The sequence below is a fragment of the Rana temporaria genome, chromosome 12 (genome assembly GCF_905171775.1).
Source record: "Rana temporaria chromosome 12, aRanTem1.1, whole genome shotgun sequence".
NCBI lineage: Eukaryota > Metazoa > Chordata > Amphibia > Anura > Ranidae > Rana > Rana temporaria.
Window position 1 is genome coordinate 77481135 of NC_053500.1, and position 22561 is coordinate 77503695.

The 22561-nt window shown below is 44.4% G+C and overlaps 1 protein-coding gene across 1 annotated transcript in view; it reads left to right on the forward strand.

Moving 5' to 3' along the window:
* BRCA1 (BRCA1 DNA repair associated) overlaps window positions 1-22561 on the forward strand; it is a 290350-nt gene that overhangs the window by 8634 nt on the left and 259155 nt on the right. Inside the window, exons 3-4 of the mRNA XM_040331227.1 lie at window positions 21613-21666; window positions 21759-21839. Of these exons, the coding sequence (XP_040187161.1) occupies window positions 21613-21666; window positions 21759-21839 (135 nt within the window). The remainder of the gene's footprint in view (window positions 1-21612; window positions 21667-21758; window positions 21840-22561) is intronic.

Genomic DNA, 22561 nt, shown 5'->3' on the forward strand with positions numbered 1-22561 from the left:
CAAATGGTCAGGTCCTCCCGTCTAGTTTTGCCAAACCCTTGGCTTCATCAGGGGATTATGACGTGACCAGCTAAGTAAATGGCTCCACTGTCCCCACAGGGATCAATCGGGAAGCGCAGACCCCATAAGGGATAAAGTCAGATCCAGAGAGCCCACAGTGTGGCTAAAAAGACTGGAGATTAAAAGAAAAGGCAGGGGCGCTGTATTAGTTTAAATGTGGCTTATATTGTGAATGACGCTGGAGTTATTTAACTAAGAAAGCCCAAAAAGATGACGCAGTGGATCTTCTCAGCATTGACAGGTAATATGTCCAAGTCAAAAAAAAAAAGACACAAGTCCATCTAGTTTAACCAAGAGATAACAAAAACACACACACACAAATAGAAAACCTCCATACACACAACCCTATACCCACATTTGATCCAGAGGAAGCCAAAAAAAAAACATGATCCAATTTGCTTTGGTTGAGGAAAAATTCTATCCCGATTCCCCAGGAGGCAATCGGATATTTCCTGGATCAACTACCCCTGGTGCATTTAGGCCTTTTTTTAAAAACTCTATTGAGCTAGCCAAAAACAGGTCTTGAAGGAGTCTATTGCACATGTTTACAGCTTTTAGTGTGAGTAAGCCTTTCCCTATTTGGATGTTAAATCTGTTTTCTTCCAGACATAAAGAGTGTCCCCTTATCTTTTTGTGATGACCTTAAAGCAGAGTTCCACCCAGAAATTGAACTTCTGCTGATCTGGATTCCTCTTCCCCTCCGGTGTCGCATTTGGCACCTTTCAGGAGGGGAGGGGCAGCAGATACCAGTCTAATCCAGGTATTTGCTCCCACTTCCGGCAAAAGATCGCCACAGTATCCGCCGCAATCTAGGCCATGTTTGGCCCCTCCTCTATCCCCCTGCTGTCTTTTGGGAGACACCCAGGTCCCAGAAGACAGCAGGGACCAGTCAGGACATGCAGCGCGACTTGCGCATGCTCAGTAGGGAAACAGGCTGTGAAGCCGCAAGGCTTTACTTCCTGATTCCCTTACTTAAGATGCCGGCGCCTCCATCTGGAGCCGAGCACCGGGTTGTCTTCGGGTGCGGACATCGCGGGTGCCCTGGACATGTAAGTGTCCTTATTTTAAAAGTCAAAAGCAGCAGTATTTGTAGCTGCTCACTTTTTTTTTTTTTGCAGGTGGAATTCCGCTTTAAAGTGAATACCTCCTCACCATGTTCACTATATAGACCATTTGTGTATTTATACACGTTGATCATATCCCTATTTAATCTCCTCTTCTCCAGAGTGAATAAATTCAGTTCCTCTAATCTTTCCTCATAGCTGAGCTATTCCATGCCTCTTATCAGTTTGGTTCCCCCGAAATCCTTTTTAAGAACTGGAGCCCAAAACTAAACTGCATATTCCAGATGAGGTCTTGCTAATGATTTGTACAGGGGCAAAATTTAATCTCTTTTTCTGGAGTCCATACCTCTCTCAATACAATAAAGGATTTTGCTTGTGTTAGAAACCGCAGCTTGGCATTGCATGTTATTATTAAGTCTATGTTCTACCAAAACACCCAGATCCTTCTCCACTATTGACCCCCCCCCCCCTAGTATGTATGACGCATGCATATTCTTAGCCCCCTAGTTCATAACTTTAAATTTATCAACAATAAACCTCATTTGCCACTTAGTTGGCCAGTTTAGCAGTGCATTGAGAGAATAATAAGTTGCATAAAGTGTTAAATGCAGAAGGAAGATTTATTTAAAGTGTAAGTTCACCCTGTGATTTGAAAGCTGTGGCTTTCTTCCCCATCATTCCCTAGGGCTGCCGGGATGGATCACAGTGATTCTGTTTGGTCAAATGCCATAACTTGATGAATCGGAATCACTCTCTGTTCTATCCCAGAAGAAGACTGCAGCTTTTAAATCCTCAGACCCCTGCATTGGCTGTGTGGGCAGTGAAAGCTAATTATCCAATGAGGTAAGTGCATCGGAGGGTGTTCACCTTTTCATTAAACTGCTGCTCTCCTCAGATATGATCTACCTTTTCCTGTATGCAGCACATGCACTGCCTGGCTCTCTGCTCTCCTCATCAGTATGGCAGCCTCCCTCACAGTTCTCCTTAGGAATATTGTAAGCAGATTGCATGCAGGCAGTGTGTACAAACAGACATGAAGTTGGAGCACAGTGTGATAAATCTAAAACATAGGCACGTACTCTTATAATGCACAATTTGCAATACCACTTTCAAATGTTGAGATAGCCGTTGTTAGTTTGGTGTAGTTAAAGTTTTTTTCCCCCTTGCAGGTAATGTTATGTGGAAAATCTCCTTGACTGGGTTCTAGTGAAAGTCGGTAGCATTGTTTGGTGCACTTTTCTCAGCATTATAAAGGGGACTAGGGATATATTGTATCCTTTGCCAAGATAGCTTATGTGTGTGCAATTGCAAATTAGCCTAAGGCTTCAGAAAGAAAACCTTTCTGTTTTGGCTTGTGAATCTATTTTAAAGGTCATGTGATTGTTATACGCACACAAGAGAGTTGCGAAATTATTCGATTTTTGCTGTCTTGGTATTTTACAGTAGAATTTGCACAGAGCAAGTGTTAACTAAAATTATAAAGTGACAACCCTGGGGCATTAATCCTTTACATATGTGGGCATAAATAAAATCTTTAACATGGGGATTAACTATTTGAACCTGTATTGGCATACAGAAGGCTATAGAAAAAGAGCATCATGTCTTTCACAGGTATATGGCTTTGTCTGAGTGAAAATATCAGTTTTTAGCTGCCAAGCCATCTTTGATGAGCTGTGTGCTTATATTGTATTGCTAATATTGTATTACTAAAGTAAACTAAGTTCGATTTGGTGCCATATTACATGCATGTTTGACTCTGGCATAGCTACCGTGTCCCTTACTAAAACATTTGTTTACACCAGAGATGGGATGCACCGATACGAGTACTCGTGAAAATGCTCCTGATACCGAAACCAATTGCATCAATACAAAATGAATATGCACAAATTGTGCTGCAAAGATGCACATTTGATTTGATCAGGAATGCATTGCAATTCCTGTCTGAATCGCATGTGTATAGAAAGGAAAGTGCCATCTACTGGCCAGTTTATAATAAATGTTGTAAAGTGATTGTAAACGATCACCTTGTAAAACAACCCATTCAGTTTGAAATAGAAATGGACGACAAAACTAGGGCTGCAACTAACGATTATTTTCATAATCGATTAGTTGGCCGATCATTGTTTCGATTAATCGGATAATAGCCTTAAAAAAAAAAAATTTGGGGCCATTTTTTTGTTGGGCAGATTGCAAAACACAAATTGCCAGAAAAACACATTTGCCTTTCTGCAGCTTCTCCATTGAAGTATATCAAACCAAAAAAAAAATAGCACTGTTTTGCGTTAACTCCTTGCCCTTTCCAAATACGCAGCAGCTGAAAAAATCATGGATGTGAACGTGTCCCATAGGAAAACATGTAAATGAACTGTAGTGTGTTTCTGCAAAAAGCACCAAAAAACAGAGGTGTGACCCAGGCCTGAGATGTTTAGTAACATAATGGGGTTAAAAAGAAAAAAATAAGTACAAAAAGAGCAAATAATCGCTACTGTAAGGGGTTAATTTTTTTTTACTGTGGGACAGTGAAAGTAATATTTACAGTAGTGATTTTCTTTTTTGTACTATAAAGGGCTAATTTTAGTTTTTTTTAACCCTATTATGTTACTGGCCGATTAATCGATTATGAAAATTGTAATCGATTAATTTCATAATCGATTAGTTGTTTCGGTCCTAGACAAAACATTTCTGTATAGATTTTTTTCTTTCTTTTTTATTCATAAAATGTCTTCCCCCCCCCCCCCCCCCTTTTTTTAGGGTGATCAAATTCCCTCTCTTCCCCTGCTGCATAAGAGCTGGGGGGAGGAGAAGTAGCAGGACGCTAAGCTTTCCAGTGAAAGGCTATGCGGGGATTGTGGGTGCGTGCCAGGAAAAGTCTGACTATTGGAGGCCATCCGGCTGCTTTGCCAGCACAGCTAGAGAACTGACCACGTTGTGTTCTCCTGCTTAATGTGGTCAGTTTTTAATAGTAAAGCAGAGGGACTGGCAGTGTTATGTGTGTGTGTGTCAGGAATTGCCTGAACGATTAATTTGAGTAATTTTCAGCCAATGTAGAATTTCTTTGAAATAACACACCAAGTCAATGTGACTACAGACTGGCTATTGATATAAATTAATATTTATTCAATAAGTTAAATATTCACAATACATAGTTTGTTAGACACTAAAATTTTTACATAAAATAACAAAATCGTCTAACACTGGATGATTCACCAATTTAGGCCAATATGTATTATGCTACATATTTTTGGTAAATATCCCAATAAGTGTATTTTGATTGGTTTGTGCAAAAGTTAAAGCGTCTACAAACTATGCGATATTTTTATGAACTTTTTATTTTTATTACCAGTAATAGTGGCGAGCAGCTACTTATTTTTTTTTTTTTTTTTTTGCGGAATTGCAGCGGACAAATCTGACACTAAGTGATGCTTTTTGGGGACCAGTGACATCAATACAGTGATCAGTGCTAAACAAAAATGCAATGTCACTATATAAATGACATTGTCAGGGAAGGGGTTAATACCAGGGACAATCAAGGGGTTTAGTGTGCTCCTAGGGAATGCTTTCTAACTGTCGGGGAAGTGGATGCACTAGATGAAAAGAGAGATCCATGTTTCTGCTTACCAGAAACACAAGATCTCGTTTTTACTCCCTGACAGCACAGCGGTCTGCTTTATTTACATAGGCAGACCGCTGTTCTGCATTTTCTCCAAATGATCGGCGGCTTTTGCTGTGATTGAACACAGCGGGAGCCAATCGGCGAGTCCGGCGCCAGCCAGTACCCCAGATCGTGTGCACAAAATCACATACAGGTACGTGATTTTGCGCAGCCGGACCATGTTGAATGAGGGAGGGAGGGGACATTTTTGACACGTGTTATGTCCATAGTCTTTCTTCCAGGCGCTTCATTCCCAATATACAAGACTTGGGCATCCTTCCAATAATGTGAAGTTTATTCTTCAAGATAGACAAGCAAAACGACAATGCTTACATAATTATAGCTGGTAACACATGGCAAGATGGTAATTCAGAAGAAGGAATTGGATGGTAATCTTTCTGCTGGATAGGGTCCATTCCCCCGATACTTCCATAGTGAAGGCTTCCCGCAGGGTGGGCTTCCTACCCCCATCTCCCTGTAGGATCGGGTGACCCCAGCGTTCCTTCCTAGCTACGCAAACCACATGGATTCTTATACTGTTTTTAAAGCCGAGCTAAGCATAATTTCTTTTAGAATAGCTCCAAGAAAGGTGGTGATGTTACTGTCACAAACGTAACACCCACTTGTGTATATTACGTAACATATCTCCACCCATTGTCTTGACGTAGAACTTCAAGAATAGATGTTGCATACACAGCAACTGACCTTCGTCTGTCCTCAACAAACCTCAAAATGACCATGTTTAAATATTGATTCTCAGAAACTTTTATCACATAAAATAGTAATAAATTCAAAATCTAACAGACCCCCTTGCCGAAGTATATATGCGTGGGTGGTACGGAAGTGGTTAAGCAATGGATCAACAAAATGTAAATGTATTATAGTTACCCTTTTTAAAATGGCCACTAGCTGTTTTTTTTTCTTCACCTTCCTCTGGATCAACTGTGGGTATAGGATTTAGTATATGGGATCGTATGATATTATTTTTTATTCATTTATTTTTATGGTTGAACTAGATGGACTTGTGTCTTTTTTTCAACCTGACTAACTATGTAAAATGGTCGTTCGTCTCCAAAGAAGGCTATCAGCGGTGATGCGGCGGTAATGTAATTTCTCTGCTGTTCCGCTGCTCACCTCCTTGCCTGTGCATGATCTGGTTTTGAACAGGGCACAGATCGGCATCAGGCCTCGACCTGGTGGTTGGGGACCCTTGTCCTAGAGATTTTGTTTTCATACTGGTGTAATTGGTGATAGCGTGTGTGTGTTTGTTTGTTTTTTATTTCTTTATCGTTACATCACGGGACACAGAGCGGCATTCATTACTATATGGGTTATATGGAGTACCTTCAGGTGTAGACACTGGCAATCTCAAACAGGAAATGCCCCTCCCTATATAACCCCCTCCCATAGGAGGAGTACCTCAGTTTTTTCCGCCAGTGTCTTAGGTGTTAGTCATGGTTTAGCTTGCCTCCACATCCTTGGGATTAGGTGAGCTAACCGGTTCTGTCCAAAAAAGCCTCAGCGCTAAAGTGGTCAGTAACCGGACCCCAAACCCTTGGGGTATAGCCCATAATGCTTTTCTTTTTAGAGAGCTGGACCCTGGGCCCAGAACTTAGAAACCTTTGGGTGCCTAATGTTTCTGTTGCCAGAGTGCTATATGGGCCCAGGACAGTGGATCCTTCATAGGAACCCAGGGCCTGAAGGTCTAGACATCCCCACCGAGATGGGGGAAGATTGGGCCTCTTGCTTGGCAAAGTCCTGCGGCATGGAGCAGGTAAGTGAGGGGAAAAACTTGCGGAACTTGGTTCTTAGCAGGTTTTTTCTGGGGGGTCACAGGGGACATGCCTAAAGTTATGCACTGCATCTGGCAAACTAGTCACATATCATAAAGATAGGATGGCTCTATATGTATTATTCCCCATAAGATGTGACCTCCCTTGTAGTGTTGGAAAAGCATTGAGTGGGGCCTGTGATATAAAAGTATATGTGTGTGTCAGAGAGCTGTGCTTACCTGCAAGCCTCCAGGCGATGCTCCATTCAGTCTTCCTCCTCACGGCCTGCAAAGCAGGCAAAACGCCGACCTCCTCATGGTTCCAGGCTGCAGGCTGCAGTTTGCTGGAGCAGAGAGGTCCCTTCCTCCCAACCCCACCCCCCCCCTGTCGGGAGGGGCATTTCCTGTTTGAGATTGCTGGGGGGGAAGGGCGGGTCAGTGGCTTAAGGAAGGGGCGGCCCTTCCTTGTTTGTTCCATATAGCTCATTCAATACTTTGGAACTGAGGAGGAAAGACCAGAACGGCAAGCACGGGGCGCCGAGGACACACAGTGGCCAGAAAGAATATTGCAGTCTTCAGAAAGACTGTTTTCAAGCCTAGGAATAGGCTGTTTCTTTTCCATCTCATAGTTTTTCTTGCAATACTACTCAGGGGGACAGAATGTTTTTTTCTTTCCTAGATTTGAAAAAAAAAAAAAAAAAAAAAAAAAAAGTGTCATCTAGGGGAGAGGAAGCATTTTTTATCCCCCAAACAGGTGTTTGGGCATTTAACTATTTATAAGTCCCAGGTACCAATAAGTAGCAGGTGTACCTCGGTATTGTACCATGGCATCAAAAAACAAGGGTACAAGAGGTGGGGATTCCCCCAGAGAGTCTGAGGTCTCGGACAATGCTATGCCGCTGCTTTCCCCACAGGGAGCCTTGGGGCCATCGGGATCTGGGGCTGGAGCTGACGCGGGTCAGTCCAACCCTAAGATGGTCACGGAGGAGGTATTACTCACCTCTTTAAAAGAGATGCAGAAAAGCATGGGTAAAATGATAGCCGCAGCTATGCGGGGCAGTAAGCGGAATAGATCTCCGTCGCCCGAGCGCGGACCCTCAGAAGAGGAGGTCCTTTCCTCAGGGGAATTGGACGACCTCTTGGACAAGGACCAAGTAGGTTCAGGGATCGAAGATCCGGATACAGAGGAGTCTGGGGCAGTCTCCCTGAGGGAGAGCTGGTGGATTCAAGGATTGTCGGACTTGGTCCATAGGGCATTCAACTTGCCAGTACCAGATCTCCAGGTATCGACGGTTTCAGCTTTGGGCTCACTGAGGGCGCCTCAAAGCAATGCTGTGTTTCCGATCCATCCTCTATTAGAGGGAGTTTTGTTCCAAGATTGGAACAAGCCAGATAAGATCTTCTTACCACCTAAGAAGTTCTCTGTCCTATATCCTATGGAAGAAAAATTTTCCAAAAGATGGGCTACTCCTGCAGTGGACGCAGCCATCTCATGTGTTAACAAATCGTTAACATGCCCTGTAGAAAACATACAGGTGTTCAAGGATCCAGTTGATAAGCGCTTGGAAGCACTACTTAAGAACTCCTTCACTACTGCAGGGGCAGTAGTACAGCCAGCTGTGGCTGCGATTGGGGTCGCTCAAGCATTATCGGATCAATTTAAGCAGATGCTTAAACTTATTCCTGCCCAGCAGGCAGAAGAATTTTCGGATGTCCCTAAGGCCATATGTTTTACGGTAGACGCAATCAAGGATTCTATCCAGCAAGCGTCACGTTTATCGTTATCCCTTATCCATATGAGAAGACTCTTATGGTTAAAAAGCTGGGAGGCTGAGCCCCCATGCAAGAAGCTCCTGGTAGGGTTCCCCTTCCATGGAGGACGACTCTTCGGAGAAAACCTAGATAAATACATTCAGACCATTTCAAACGGCAAGAGTACTCTCTTGCCAACTAAGAAGAAGGTTCAGGGGCCTGCGTTTAAACGACAGTATTCCCCTGGGCAGGGGCCCTCTAATGCCAAGCAGTATCGACGGCCTCCTGCAAAAGCAAACTTCGGCTTCAACAGCAAATCACAAGGACAGGCTGTTAGAGGCAAAAGGCAGTGGTTTCGCAAACCAGCAAAACCAGCCCCCAAGCCAACCTTATGAAGGGGCGCCCCCACCCACGAAGGTGGGGGGAAGGCTGCGACTCTTTTCAGAGATTTGGGAAGCCAGCATTCCCGACGAGTGGGTACGGTCTTCCGTGGCCACAGGCTACAAATTAGATTTCCTAAGGTTTCCTCCTCCTCATTTCCAGGAGTCGAGGATTCCAAACGATCCGCCTCGGATTCCGGCCAGTCCTGGAACAGGGGCTGGGTTTCTACTCCAACCTATTCATCATCCCCAATGGAGATGTCAGGCCAATTTTGGACCTAAAGATGGTAAATGCATATCTAAAGATCCGCTCATTTCGGATGGAATCCGTGCGGTCAGCAGCTGCCACACTCCAGAAGGACGACTTCATGGCGTCCATAGACATAAAGGATGCCTACCTTCATGTTCCAATTTATCAGCCACATCAAAGATATCTACGCTTCATGGTGGCTTCGCGTCACTTCCAATTCGTGGCGCTTCCCTTCGGGTTGGCTACGGCCCCCCGGGTGTTCACGAAGGTCCTAGCTCCGATCCTAGCCAAGCTAAGGATCCAAGGGGTCACGATCCTAGCATACCTGGACGACCTCCTAGTCATAGACCACTCGTCTCCCGGCTTGGAGCGAGCAGTGGCCCTCACGGTCCAATACCTCGAGAGGTTCGGCTGGGTCCTAAATCGAGAAAAGTCAGCTTTCCAGCCCACAAGGCAGTTGGAATATCTCGGCATGAGATTAGACACAGAACAACAAGGAGTGTTCCTACCTCTGAGGAAGGTAAAAGCCATCAAGGAATTAATCCTACTGGTTCTAAGCAAGAAAGAACCGACTATTCGCCTATGTATGAGGTTACTAGGCAAGATGGTGGCCACGTTCGAGGCGGTACCATACGCCCAGAGCCACACTCGCATCCTACAGGCAGCCATCCTGTCAGCATGGAGCAGAAGGCCACAGGCCTTGGATATCCCGTTGCCGCTCTTATCAAGAGTCCGACAAAGTCTGTGTTGGTGGTTAGACCCTCAGAATCTACTGAAGGGGAAGTCTTTCAGCCCAGTGGCTTGGAAGATAGTGACCACAGACGCCAGCCTGACGGGCTGGGGAGCAATTTTGGATGGTTGCACTCGCCAAGGTACTTGGGCAAAGCCAGAGAAGCAGTTGCCCATCAACATCTTGGAGCTCAGAGCTGCTCGACTAGCCCTCAGGGCTTGGACGTCAAAATTGCAGGGGTTCCCGGTGAGAATTCAATCAGACAATGCCACGGCCGTGGCATACATAAATCACCAAGGGGGAACCAGGAGTCAAGCCGCTCAGAGAGAGGTGAGCTTGATTCTCCTATGGGCAGAGGCGCATGTGCCCTGCATATCGGCAATATTCATTCCAGGAGTGGACAACTTTCAGGCGGACTTCTTAAGCCGCCAGACTCTATGGCCGGGGGAATGGTCTCTGCATCCACAAGTCTTTCAAGCACTCTGCCAAAGATGGGGAGTGCCGGACGTGGATATCATGGCATCGAGACTCAACAAGAAACTAGACAGGTTCATATCCCGCTCAAGGGATCCGATGGCCTGCGGAACCGATGCGTTGGTTTGCCCTTGGCATCAGTTCAAACTTCTTTATGCGTTTCCCCCGCTCCAGTTACTACCCCGCCTGCTGCGCAGGATCCGGGTGGAACACATACCAGTCATCCTGGTAGCTCCAGCATGGCCCAGAAGGGCATGGTACTCACTCATCCTAAAGATGGTAGTGGGAGACCCTTGGACTCTTCCTCTACGGCCAGACCTGCTATCGCAAGGTCCGATCCTCCACCCTGCCTTACGGCATCTAAATTTGACGGCCTGGAAGCTGAATCCCTGATTCTCAGGGGTAGAGGTCTGTCTCAGAAAGTAGTCTCTACCCTAATCAGAGCCAGGAAACCGGTCTCTAGGGTGATTTATTACAGGGTCTGGAAGGCCTATGTAGGCTGGTGTGAGTCCAAGCGATGGCTTTTCTCGCAAATTTACCATCGATAGAGTATTAAGTTTTCTCCAGCTAGGAGTGGATAAAGGATTGGCATTAAGCACAATCAAAGGACAGATTTCTGCTCTGTCAGTGTGGTTTCAGCGGCCGCTGGCCACCCACTCGCTGGTTAAGACCTTCCTTCAAGGGGTCTTACGTATTAGACCTCCAGTTAAATCCCCGCTTTGTCCGTGGGATTTAAATCTTGTTCTGTCAAGTTTACAGAAACAACCGTTTGAGCCGTTGGCTGAAATTCCTTTGGTTCTACTGACAAGGAAGTTAGTATTTTTGGTTGCCATAGTTTCCGCAAGAAGAGTTTCGGAGCTAGCGGCCTTATCCTGTAAGGAACCATATCTTGTTTTTCATAAGGACAGGGTCGTTCTCCGCCCTCATCCTTCCTTCCTACCGAAGGTCATATCCAGTTTTCATTTGAACCAGGATTTGGTATTACCATCCTTCTTCCCTAAACCTACTTCCAGAAAGGAAGGGTTGCTGCATACCTTGGATATTGTCAGGGCCATGAAGGCCTATCTTAAAGCTACAAAGAAGATCCGGAAAACAGATGTGCTGTTCATTCTACCGGAGGGGCCCAAGAAGGGGCAGGCAGCTGCAAAGTCCACCATTTCTAGGTGGATTAAGCAATTAATCACTCAGGCCTACGGCTTGAAAGGGTTGCCTCCTCCAGTATCATTAAAGGCTCATTCTACTAGAGCCATGGGCGCCTCCTGGGCAGCACACCACCAGATCTCTATGGCTCAAGTTTGCAAGGCGGCAACCCGGTCTTCTGTCCACACGTTTACAAAATTCTACAAGTTGGACGTAAGAAGGAATACTGATACTGCCTTCGGGCAGGCAGTGCTGCAGGCTGCAGTTTGAGACCCTCGGATTCCGGGGGCTCCTCTTTTTTGAGTTAAATTTAAAATTTAAAATTATTTTTCTCAACTAAGTTGGATTTATTATGATTTGAGTATATCTCTAAATTAAATCCTTTTGTCTTGGAGATGTTCTCCCTCCCCTCATTGTAAGCATTGCTTTGGGACATCCCATATAGTAATGAATGCCGCTCTGTGTCCCGTGATGTAACGATAAAGAAAAAGAGATTTTTAATACAGCTTACCTGTAAAATCTTTTTCTTGGAGTACATCACGGGACACAGAGCTCCCACCCCTCTTTTTTGAGGACCATTTTGGGAGGCATACTGCTTGCTACAAAACTGAGGTACTCCTCCTATGGGAGGGGGTTATATAGGGAGGGGCATTTCCTGTTTGAGATTGCCAGTGTCTACACCTGAAGGTACTCCATATAACCCATATAGTAATGAATGCCGCTCTGTGTCCCGTGATGTACTCCAAGAAAAAGATTTTACAGGTAAGCTGTATTAAAAATCTCTTTTTTTTTTATAAACGTATGGGGACATTTTTCTTAACATTGATAGATATAAGCTGGCACCTTGGTGGACACAAACATTGAAAATCTTTATTGGCTGCACAAGTACATCCAGTAAAACAATGTTAATGCGTTTCGGCCACTATGGCCTTACTCATAGCAGGACATCACTCTACAGCTGCTCACTGACACAGGGGAGCCAGGACTGCAGGATCTTGCGACCGGACACAAGGGGACTAAAAAAGGTAAGTATGCAGATCTATTTTACACAGGGAAGGCAGAATAAATAGGAGGAGGGAACTTTTAAGAATAGTTAGTGTTAGGCTTGATTTCCTCTTTAAGTTGCAGATTTACAATACATGAAAGTCATCCCTGATCTTAAGAAAATAAAAAAAGACTGACCTGTCACACCGATTTCCAGGATCATGAAAAACTGCTGTGCAAAAGTAGTGCACAGCAGTTTTTCATGGCTGAACATGGGTCACAGGAGTGCAGAACTAAGTGCACTCCTGTGACCTACAGTAGAAGTAGGGGCAAACTAGCTTTGGTCCTACATCTCCTTTTTAATAATATGAGAAGCTAGGATGGACATGTAAATCCTACAATCCAGCAGGAGGTTATAGATGTCTGCCACTCATCAGAATACAGTACTGACATCATATTGTCATTTATGGTCTTGTGTAGAACTTACATTTAACTGGTTTGCTATTTTCTACCAAATACTTAATGTTTCTATAATTTATTCCCCTTCTGGTTAGAAAAGGTGTCTTCTTGCAAATTAGCCTTATGACATGGCAGCCAACAACCATCTGTTGAAATGACTTTGCACTTTAAAAGTACTTTCATAGTTAAAAAAAAATGATTTCGGTAACCACAAAATGTTGCCACTAGATGTCGCTCAAACATTTTATACCAGAACTTGTAATAGAGAATTGGAAAACATTTTTCTCATTGTTAATTTTGCGGAGATATACAGTATTGGTGTGTATTTAAAATCATCCCTGAGCCCCCTAAGGCCTCATGCACACTGGCCGTTTTTGGACGTTTTTACAGCAGCTGTTTTTGGCAGTAGATTTTTTTTTTCCTACAGTCAATAAACTCTCCATGTTATTTTATCTGTCCATGCAGTTCCTATGTGTCCATCAGCAGTTTTGGGCAGTGGCGTTTTGTGGGTTCTGAGAGATGTTTTTCAGCTGTAAAAACGCTCGAACGTTGATAAACGCTCAAAAGCGTCACTCGCCGGCATTTTTTAACGTTTTTCATCCATCGAAAAAATAATACATTTTTCTTCACCCAAAAAAATGCTAAAAACCGCTAAAGCGGAAAAACCCTAAAGACCCTAATAAACGCTAAAAAACGCTGTTGAAAAAAGTTGAAAAACTCACTGCAAAGCTACTGGCGTTTTTTATAAAGTTATTTTAACGTCCAGTGTGCATGAGGCCTAAATGATCCCTTAAGAGCTGACATGAGGTTGGTACAGGGGTTTGGAGCATCTGGGTAAAATCAATTCTAAACATATGGGTAGAAATTAGGACTGGCCAGGCTGCCAAGCGAAGTGGATGTCTGAAGGGAGGCCCTAGCAAATTGTGGATGGGAATTGTTCCAAATAAAGATATAAGGGAATTAATACTTTGACAGTCATTCAGGGAGAGAGATGGGAAAAGCTCTGGGAATTTAAAGCAGCTTGGGGAGAATTTTTTTCTTAAATTATATTTATACACCCAATAAGATGAAGGGGTAGACCATGCACAGGGCTTCACTTCCATATTGGTCAGTACGGGGGAAATATTTAGGAACTCGTTGTCGGAAACATGAATCCCCAGGTAATTAAACATAAACAATACCTGTAATTTATAAGATTGTAAATACTCATAAGCAAAGGCATGGTGAATGCTACCGATTTTTGTCCCATCCAATCTTAATACCCGAGACCACTCCAAAATCCTCCACCACCTGCATGAGCCCCTGGAAGGAAGATGCAGCATCATCTAGATAAAACCAAGGCTTCATCGGCAAGGGAAACTTTTTTCCCTCCGGCAGGCCCCCGTAGATGCCACTAACCAGCGGAGTGTTTCTCATGGAAATGGCCAACATTTCAATGACCAGGGCAAATAAGAGGTGAAATGAGGCAACCCTGTCAGTTACCACGACGGAGAGAGATAATAGGAGAGATGTCCCGATTAGTATAAAGCAGTTGAACACATTTAATAATCGGGGAGGGGGGGGGGGGCCAAGCCAAATGTGGACAGTGTTTTCCACAAAAAAAAAAAAGACCACTTAACGGTGTCAAACGTCTTTATGATATCCAGGGCCAACACCAGCCCACTTTGCCCCATAAATATGACGATAAAGTCGTCTAATATTGTCAAACATATTCTTGCCTGGCATAAAACTTGACGATCAGGATGTACAAGCGAAAGAATTTATTTAAACAAACAAAAAGCCATTTAGCCAAAATCTTAACATCGTAGGTCAGCAAAGAAATTGGGTGGTAAGAATTGCACTACAATTTATTTTCCAGGTTTTGGCAGCACTACTATAAGCGTCACTAGTATAGAGGGCGGAAGACCACCCACCTCCAGTGTAAAGTAATTAAGGGACCTAAAGATCAGCATAAGTATTTTACCATCCAGTGGGGAGCCCGTCAAGTCCTGGAGTTTTGCTGGACGGAAGGGAGTGGATTGCAGTATTAATCTTGTCACACGACCTCGCAATTGTCAGTTAAAGCGACGCAGTGCCGGAAGCTGAAATTTCACCTGGGCAGGAAGGGGGTATATGTGCCCAGTAAGCAAGTGGTTAATTACTGCCATAATTACATTGGGCGTGGGATGTGGGACAGTCAGGAAATTGCCATTATGTCGCGTTGCGGAGTTGAAAAAAATCTAAAAAACTTTCGGTTTTGAAGTGTAAATTCCTCTGACGTCTGTTTTCTATGAGGTCATGGAGATAAAATACCCCCCTTTGTGGACCATGTCCTTGTATCCTGTATTTTAGTAAACTCGGGAGATTATGCCATAGTGGTGTGTAGTCGTCGTATTGTGGAGTACCGATTTGGAACATTTTCCTGTAGTGATTTAACATGGTATGCCTATTTGTCCCCGGTTCCGCCCCTCCCGAGCCTGATGCTATTGCATATATCGAGTTTTTGGTGTGCTGTGCCCACTTTGGACATAAGAAGGTGGGGAATCTCTCTCTGTCTGTCTTATGCAAGTGAAACAGCTGTGACAGTTGTGTTGCAATGTAATATAGATTGAAGTCAGGGAGAGTCGTTTCGCCAAGATCAGTTGGGTTCTTGAGAGTTTGCCATGTTAATTTGTGTCTGTTGGCTCCCCACACAAAGGGCTTGAGAAGGGCCTCCATAGATTTGAAATGATTCAAGGGTAGATATTCTGGGGTATGTCACAAAACATACAGTATCTTAGGGAGTAAGACCATTTTAATTACATTTATGTGGCCCCAGATTCCAAGTGGAAGTCGGGACCAGTTCCTTACTTTGGTTTTAATGAGGGAGATAAGGGGTTCTATATTAAGGGAAATGTAGTCTGCTGGGGACCTAGATATTTTAACCCCTAGGTATTTAATGACATTAACTCTATGTAGGGGTAATCTGGTTTAGGATTCCGGGGGTGGGAAGCTGTCGATGGGAAGGATTTGAGACTTGTCCCAATTGATTTTCAATCCTGAAAATATCCCAAATTTTTTGATTGTGCAGGGTGCAGTATGCAGAGATGGGCCTGAATCTGCTAGCAACGTATCATCGACATACATTAGAAACATTATAAACACTAAAAGGCTGGAACTCCCCTTAAACCACTTGCCGACCGCGCTGGCAAGGCTCGTTCTGGGAGGGTATCTATTGATGTTCTCCTGTGCTTGTGCGTCTTGCGCCCCCCTCGGGGAGTGCTGCTGGGAGTGTCAGTAATGGCTGGGTCTGGACCCAGCGCATCACAGATTGGGGTAAATGGTCAATCACAGCAGCCCTTTATCACATGCTCGCTCTGACCAATGACGGAGCGATCACTTTGTCAACAAACCCGGCGTCCTGTCTGGTTCAGCTCTCTCCTCACACCGATCGATACAGCATGTGAGGAAAGGAGGGAGACAGTACAGCAGCATGAGTGGGCTGGACTTGGAGTGCCATCACAGTGCTCATTTGTGCCCCATCAGTGCCATGACAGTGCTCTTCCGTGCCATGACAGTGCTCTTCCGTGCCATGACAGTGCTCTTCCGTGCCATGACAGTGCTCTTCCGTGCCATGACAGTTCTCTTCCGTGCCATGACAGTTCTCTTCCGTGCCATGACAGTTCTCTTCCGTGCCATGACAGTTCTCTTCCGTGCCATGACAGTTCTCTTCCGTGCCATGACAGTTCTCTTCCGTGCCATGACAGTTCTCTTCCGTGCCATGACAGTTCTCTTCCGTGCCATGACAGTTCTCTTCCGTGCCATGACAGTGCTCTTCGGCGCCATGACAGTGCTCTTCGGCGCCATGACAGTGCTCTTCGGCGCCATGACAGTGCTCTTCGGCGCCATGACAGTGCTCTTCGGCGCCATGACAGTGCTCTTCGGCGCCATGACAGTGCTCTTCGGCGCCATGACAGTGCTCTTCGGCGCCATGACAGTGCTCTTCGGCGCCATGACAGTGCTCATCGGTGCCCCATCAGCGCCATGACAGTGCTCATCGGTGCCCCATCAGCGCCATGACAGTGCTCATCGGTGCCCCATCAGCGCTCATCGGTGCCCCATCAGCGCTCATCGGTGCCCCATCAGTGCCCCATCAGCGCTCATCGGTGCCCCATCAGCGCCATGACAGTGCTCATCGGTGCCCCATCAGCGCTCATCGGTGCCCCATCAGTGCCCCATCAGCGCTCATCGGTGCCCCATCAGTGCCATGACAGTGCTCATCGGTGCCCCATCAGCGCCATGACCGTGCTCATCGGTGCCCCATCAGCGCCATGACCGTGCTCATCGGTGCCCCATCAGCGCCATGACCGTGCTCATCGGTGCCCCATCAGCGCCATGACCGTGCTCATCGGTGCCCCATCAGCGCCATGACCGTGCTCATCGGTGCCCCATCAGCGCCATGACAGTGCTCATCGGTGCCCCATCAGCGCTCATTGGTGCCCCATCAGCGCCATGACAGTGCTCATCGGTGCCCCATCAGTGCCATGACAGTGCTCATCGGTGCCCCATCAGCGCCATGACAGTGCTACATTAGTGTCATCACCATTCTCATCAGTGCCACTACAGTGCCTCACAAAAGTGTAATCGGTAGTCTAGAAATTAGATGTATAATTTATGTGTCTGGAACACCTGACAGTGCTCCCTGCATTTTGGGCCTCTCTATGTGGGCAGGTTGTGTAAAAGTTTTACACGTGGTATTGCCATAGGTGTAGCAGAATGTATTTTGGGGTGTCATTTTTGGTATGTACATGCTATGTTAGAAATATCCTGGACAACTTTGTGTAAAAAAAAAAAAAAAAAGATTATGTGTTAGTGTTTGCTTTCCAAAATGGGGTAATTTTGTGGGCATTTTCATTGTCCTGGTGCTCCAGGGCCTTCAAAATTGTAATAGGTAGTTAAGGAATTAGATGTGTAATTTGTGCTCCCTGCATGTTGGGCCTCTGTATGTGGCTAGGCTCTGAAAGTCTCACACGTGGTATCGACATGTTTAGGAGTAGCAGAATGTGTTTTGGGGTGTAGTTGCAAGTATGCATATGCCATGTGAGAGAAATAACCTGTTAAAGCGGAGGTCCATTCAAAAAAAATTAAATAAATTTAAAAAAAAAGTCAGCAGCTACTAACACTGTAGCTGCTGACTTTTAATAAGGATACTTACCCGTCCTAGTCACCAGCAATGTCGGCCCCCGCCGAGGCCGATCCTCCATCCTGTCAGCTCCAATCGCCACCATCCACAGTAAGGGAAACAGACAGTGAAGCCGTGCGGCTTCACTACCCGTTTCCTACTGCGCATGTGCGAGCAGAATGCAGCGCGCCCCATTCACAAGAAGAAACCGAGGAAGAGAATCTACTGCGGAAGATGAAGAGGCAGATTCTGCACTTCCGCATAGCAACAGCTATTTAGGGTAAGTACATTTTTTTTTTTTTTTTTTTTTTTTTTTTTAAGATTTTTGGTGTAACAAAAAAAATTCAGGGTGGAACTCCGCTTTAATATGACAATTTTGTGAAGAAAATTATCTTCATTTTACAAAGAATTCTGGGAAAAAACTCACCATGCCTTTACTACCTTGGAATGTCTATTTTCTAAAAAGGGATCATTTGTGGGATATTTGTATTGTCCTGGCTTGTTAGACCCCTTTCACACATTCAGATCCGCCTGTCAGTTTTTTTCAGGCGGACCTGAACGGGCACTCCATGTACCACTATGGAGCGTCGGTTGTCAGCTGTGACATGTCCGCTGACATCCGCTCAGCCCCGATCCGATCCTCTCCGCTAAAGTGTGACGGATGCAAACCCTACTTTGCATTCGTCTGGTGGATCGGATGAAAACAGACAGATGGTTTGTTTTCATCCGATTTCCCCCCCCCCCCCCCCATAGAGGAGAGCGGAGATCTGACTTGTCTGTGCAGAGACGTACTAGTCATCAGCCGGCTCAGCGGGGATCAATGGAGCGATCCCTGCTGAGCAAGCGGATGTCTGATAATGGATCCGCACATGTGAAAGGCGCCTAAGGCTGGGTTCACACTAGTGTGACATGACACTCGTCCTACTTTTGGATCCGACTTTCCCCTGCGACTTGAAGCCGACATACGTCAGACTTTCAATGAACGGAGATCCGACTTGGATCCCCGCCAATACCAGGCACTGTATTTGGTATGAATTTGAGGGGGAACTCCACTCCAAATTTTAAATAAAAAAACGGCATGGGTTCCCCCTCCAAGAGCATACCAGGCTTGTTTGAGTTTACCCCATACTTATTCACATAGGGTGGGGGTCAGGATCGGATGGCCTCCTTTTTTAAAGGGGGCTCCTGGGTTCCGATAAGCCCCCCGTCTGCAGACCCCGACAACCAACGGCCAGGGTTGTCGGGAAGAGGCCCTTGTCCTCATCAATATAGCGACAGGGTGTTTTTGGGTGGGGGGGTCCACAGGGTGCCCCCCTGCCTCAAAGCACCCACCCCCCCATGTTGAGGGCATGCCGCCTGGTACGGTTCAGGAAGGGGAGCGCTCGCTCGTCTCCACCCCCTTTCCTGGCCAGCGGTGCTGCTTGCTCGGATAAGGGTCTGGTATGGATTTTGAGGGGACCCCCATGCCGTTTTTTTGGCATAGGGGTTCCCCTTAAAATCCTTACCAGACCCTGGGCCTGGTATGCTCTTAGAGGGGGAACTAATGCTGTTTTTTTATTAAAAATTTGGAGTTCCCTCTCAAGATCAGCATAGCACAAGTCGCATGTAAGATGGCGTTCTGACTTTGATCCGACTTTGATACAATATTCAATGGACTGAAGTAGGATCAAAGTTGGACCAAAGTAGTGCAGGGAGCATTTTCAAAGTCGGACCGACATGTGTCGGACCAGTTAAGACGGCTCCCATAGAGAAACATTGATTTTCACCCATCATGCGACATGAGCTCCCAATGTTGGAGCGTTTGTCGCACCAGTGTGAACCCGGCCTAAGTGAGATAGACCATCAGGTGTAATCCATTTTCAATGATTGGCACCATAGCTTGTAGACTCTGTAACCTTCAGGCCGGATTCACACTAGTGCGGTGCGAATTTCAGCTCTCTTCTCTCTGCAGAGAGATAAGAGAATTGTTCAGCAGATCAGCTCCGTTTTTAGCTGCGAATTTGGAGACCGGGGAGGGGGAGTGGGGAAGTGTATTGAGGTGAATGAGAGAAATCCTGAAGAGAAATGAACACATCTGCGAATTAGATGCATGCCCATAGAAGATAATGGGCCTGAATTCGCACCTGAGCCGCACCGCAATGCCTAGAAAACGCACACGTTTTTTCGGCAATGTGCAGTGCGAATGCATCGCACATATGTGAACCAGCCTCATTGAAATCAATGTTATGCGAATTGGATGTGGTTTAAGTCGCAACCAATTTGCATAGGTGTGAACCCGGCCTGAAAAAGAACAAATAATATACACTGATTGGGGTTATTTTTACCAAAAATATGTAGCAGTATAACTTTTGGCCAAAAATTCTGAAAAAAAACTGTAAAAATGTGTAAAATTATATAACAAACAAAAACAATAAAAAAAAAAAATTGTAACACAATTTTTGGTCTTGTTATTTTAGAGCAAAAAATACCACCAAAAGAAAGCTCTATTTGTGTGATAAAAGGACACAAATTTCATATGGGTACCGTGTTGAATGACTGTCAATGTGATTCAAAGTGTGACAGTGCTGAAAGCTGAAAAGTGGCCTGGTTAGGAAGGGGGTGTAAGTGGCAAGTGGTTAAGAATGTGAGGGAGAAGGGGTCCAACCTTGTTTTTTTTATTCTAGTTGTCCAGGACCCCTAACCCCCAATGGGAAGCCTCATAGGAACAAATTTACTGGGTTCTGTTATAACTGAAGCTGCTCTAATGGAGAAGAAGCTTCCCTACCTCTCTTACCTAAAGCAACCCCCCCCCCCTTTCCTCTAGTACATGTTTTCATCTGGAAAAATCTCCCAACCTTTAGTGGACCTCATTCATCCCTCAATAGGTTCTAAATTCGGAAATTACCAAATTGTATCTTTGTCCCAAGTCCACATCTCTTAACTCCCCTTTGCTATTAACTGCTTCGCCCTGACACCTGTTTTCCATCCTATCCCATTTCTGATGTACTCGGATAAAAGATAAAGATATATATTAATAAAAAAACTTTTAAGTACCTTTCTTTTTAATCAATATACAGCTGTGACATGACCAAGCTGTTTCCCAGCCTGTCTATAGGTAAACATAAGCAGAAGGAGCTTCTGGTCCTCTGCTGCTGGTCACATGTTAAAAATAAAAATATACAGCCTTTTGGAATCCAGAGTTAAAATAAATACTTAATATCGATAAACTTTTAAATTGTCATACAAATGTATATTTGAAATAAAATCTTAAATATTTTTTAGCAATAACATGGTGTGGGCAGATTTCTGCCAGTCACAGGCTGAGTCACGTCCCTCCTGCCTGTGTCCCAGAATAAGAGGAGGGTGAAGCCTCCATCAATTAAGCTGTAATATCCCGCTCCCATTGTGTTTAGCTGGTTAGTGGACATGAAGGAGTAAGCTGTCTTTTAGCACTGTGTATACGCCCACATGTGATATTCACATGGGCTGCTCAGATGTGCGCAGCATAGTAACTCACTGAAAACTAAGCATGTGCAAAACTGCCACCACAGCTGAAAAATTCCTAGCTGAATTGGGACAGAAGATGGAGATAGAGAACAGCAGGATCAACCAGGTTATTTGCAAAATACCGAAAAAGGAAGCAGCATTAATTGATGTTTTTTTTTTTTATGATGTGATGTTTAGTGACACTTTAAGTTATATCCTCTTCAGCAGTCACTGACATTCCCAAGTCCAGCTTCAATGGAGAAATTAAGTTTTATCTTTTATTTTTAACAGCTTGGACCTAATGAAGGAGCCTGTTGCTACCAGATGTGATCATATATTTTGCAGGTAATATTTTGCAGAGCTCATTGGTTCTATCTGTTTTATCCATTGTCTCTAATACAAACTTTTTTTTTTTTCACACTGAATGCTTTGCACAGGTTTTGCATGTTGCAACTTCTTGGCAGAAAAAAGAAAGGCCGAGCCCAATGCCCCATGTGCAAGAAAGAAGTTACTAAAAGGTATTTTAACCTCAAACTATAATTTTCTTCTTAATTAGATTGGATGATTTTATATATATATGTATGTGTGTATATATGTATGTGTATGTGTGTGTGTGTGTGTGTGTATATATATATATATATATATATATATATATATATATATATATATATATATTATAGCTGCAACTAACGATTATTTTCATAATCGATTAGTTGGCCGATTATTGTTTCGATTAATCTGATAATAGCCCAAAAAAATAATAATAATGCATTTTTACATTTTTTTTTTCCAATTTGTTGTTGGGCAGATTAGGAAACAAAAATTGCAGCAAAAACACATTACATGCTTTTCTGCAGCTTCTCCATTGAAGTATATTGAACAAAAAACAAACAAAATGGCACCGTTTTGCGTTAAAAAGTCCTTGCCTTTTACAAATATGCAGCAGCTGAAAAAAAATCATGGAAGTGAATGTGTCCCATAGGAAAACATGTAAATGAACTGTAGTGTGTTTCTGAAAAAAAGCACCAAAAACAGAGGTGTGAACCCAGGCCTGAGATGTTTAGTAACACAATGGGGTTAAAAAAACAAAAATAAGTACAAAAAGAGCAAATAATAACTACTGTAAGGCGTTCATTTTTTTACTGTGGGACAGTGAAAGTGATATTTACAGTAGCGATTTGCCCTTTTGCACTATAAAAGGGCTAACTTTAGTTTTTTTAACCCCATTATGTTACTGGGC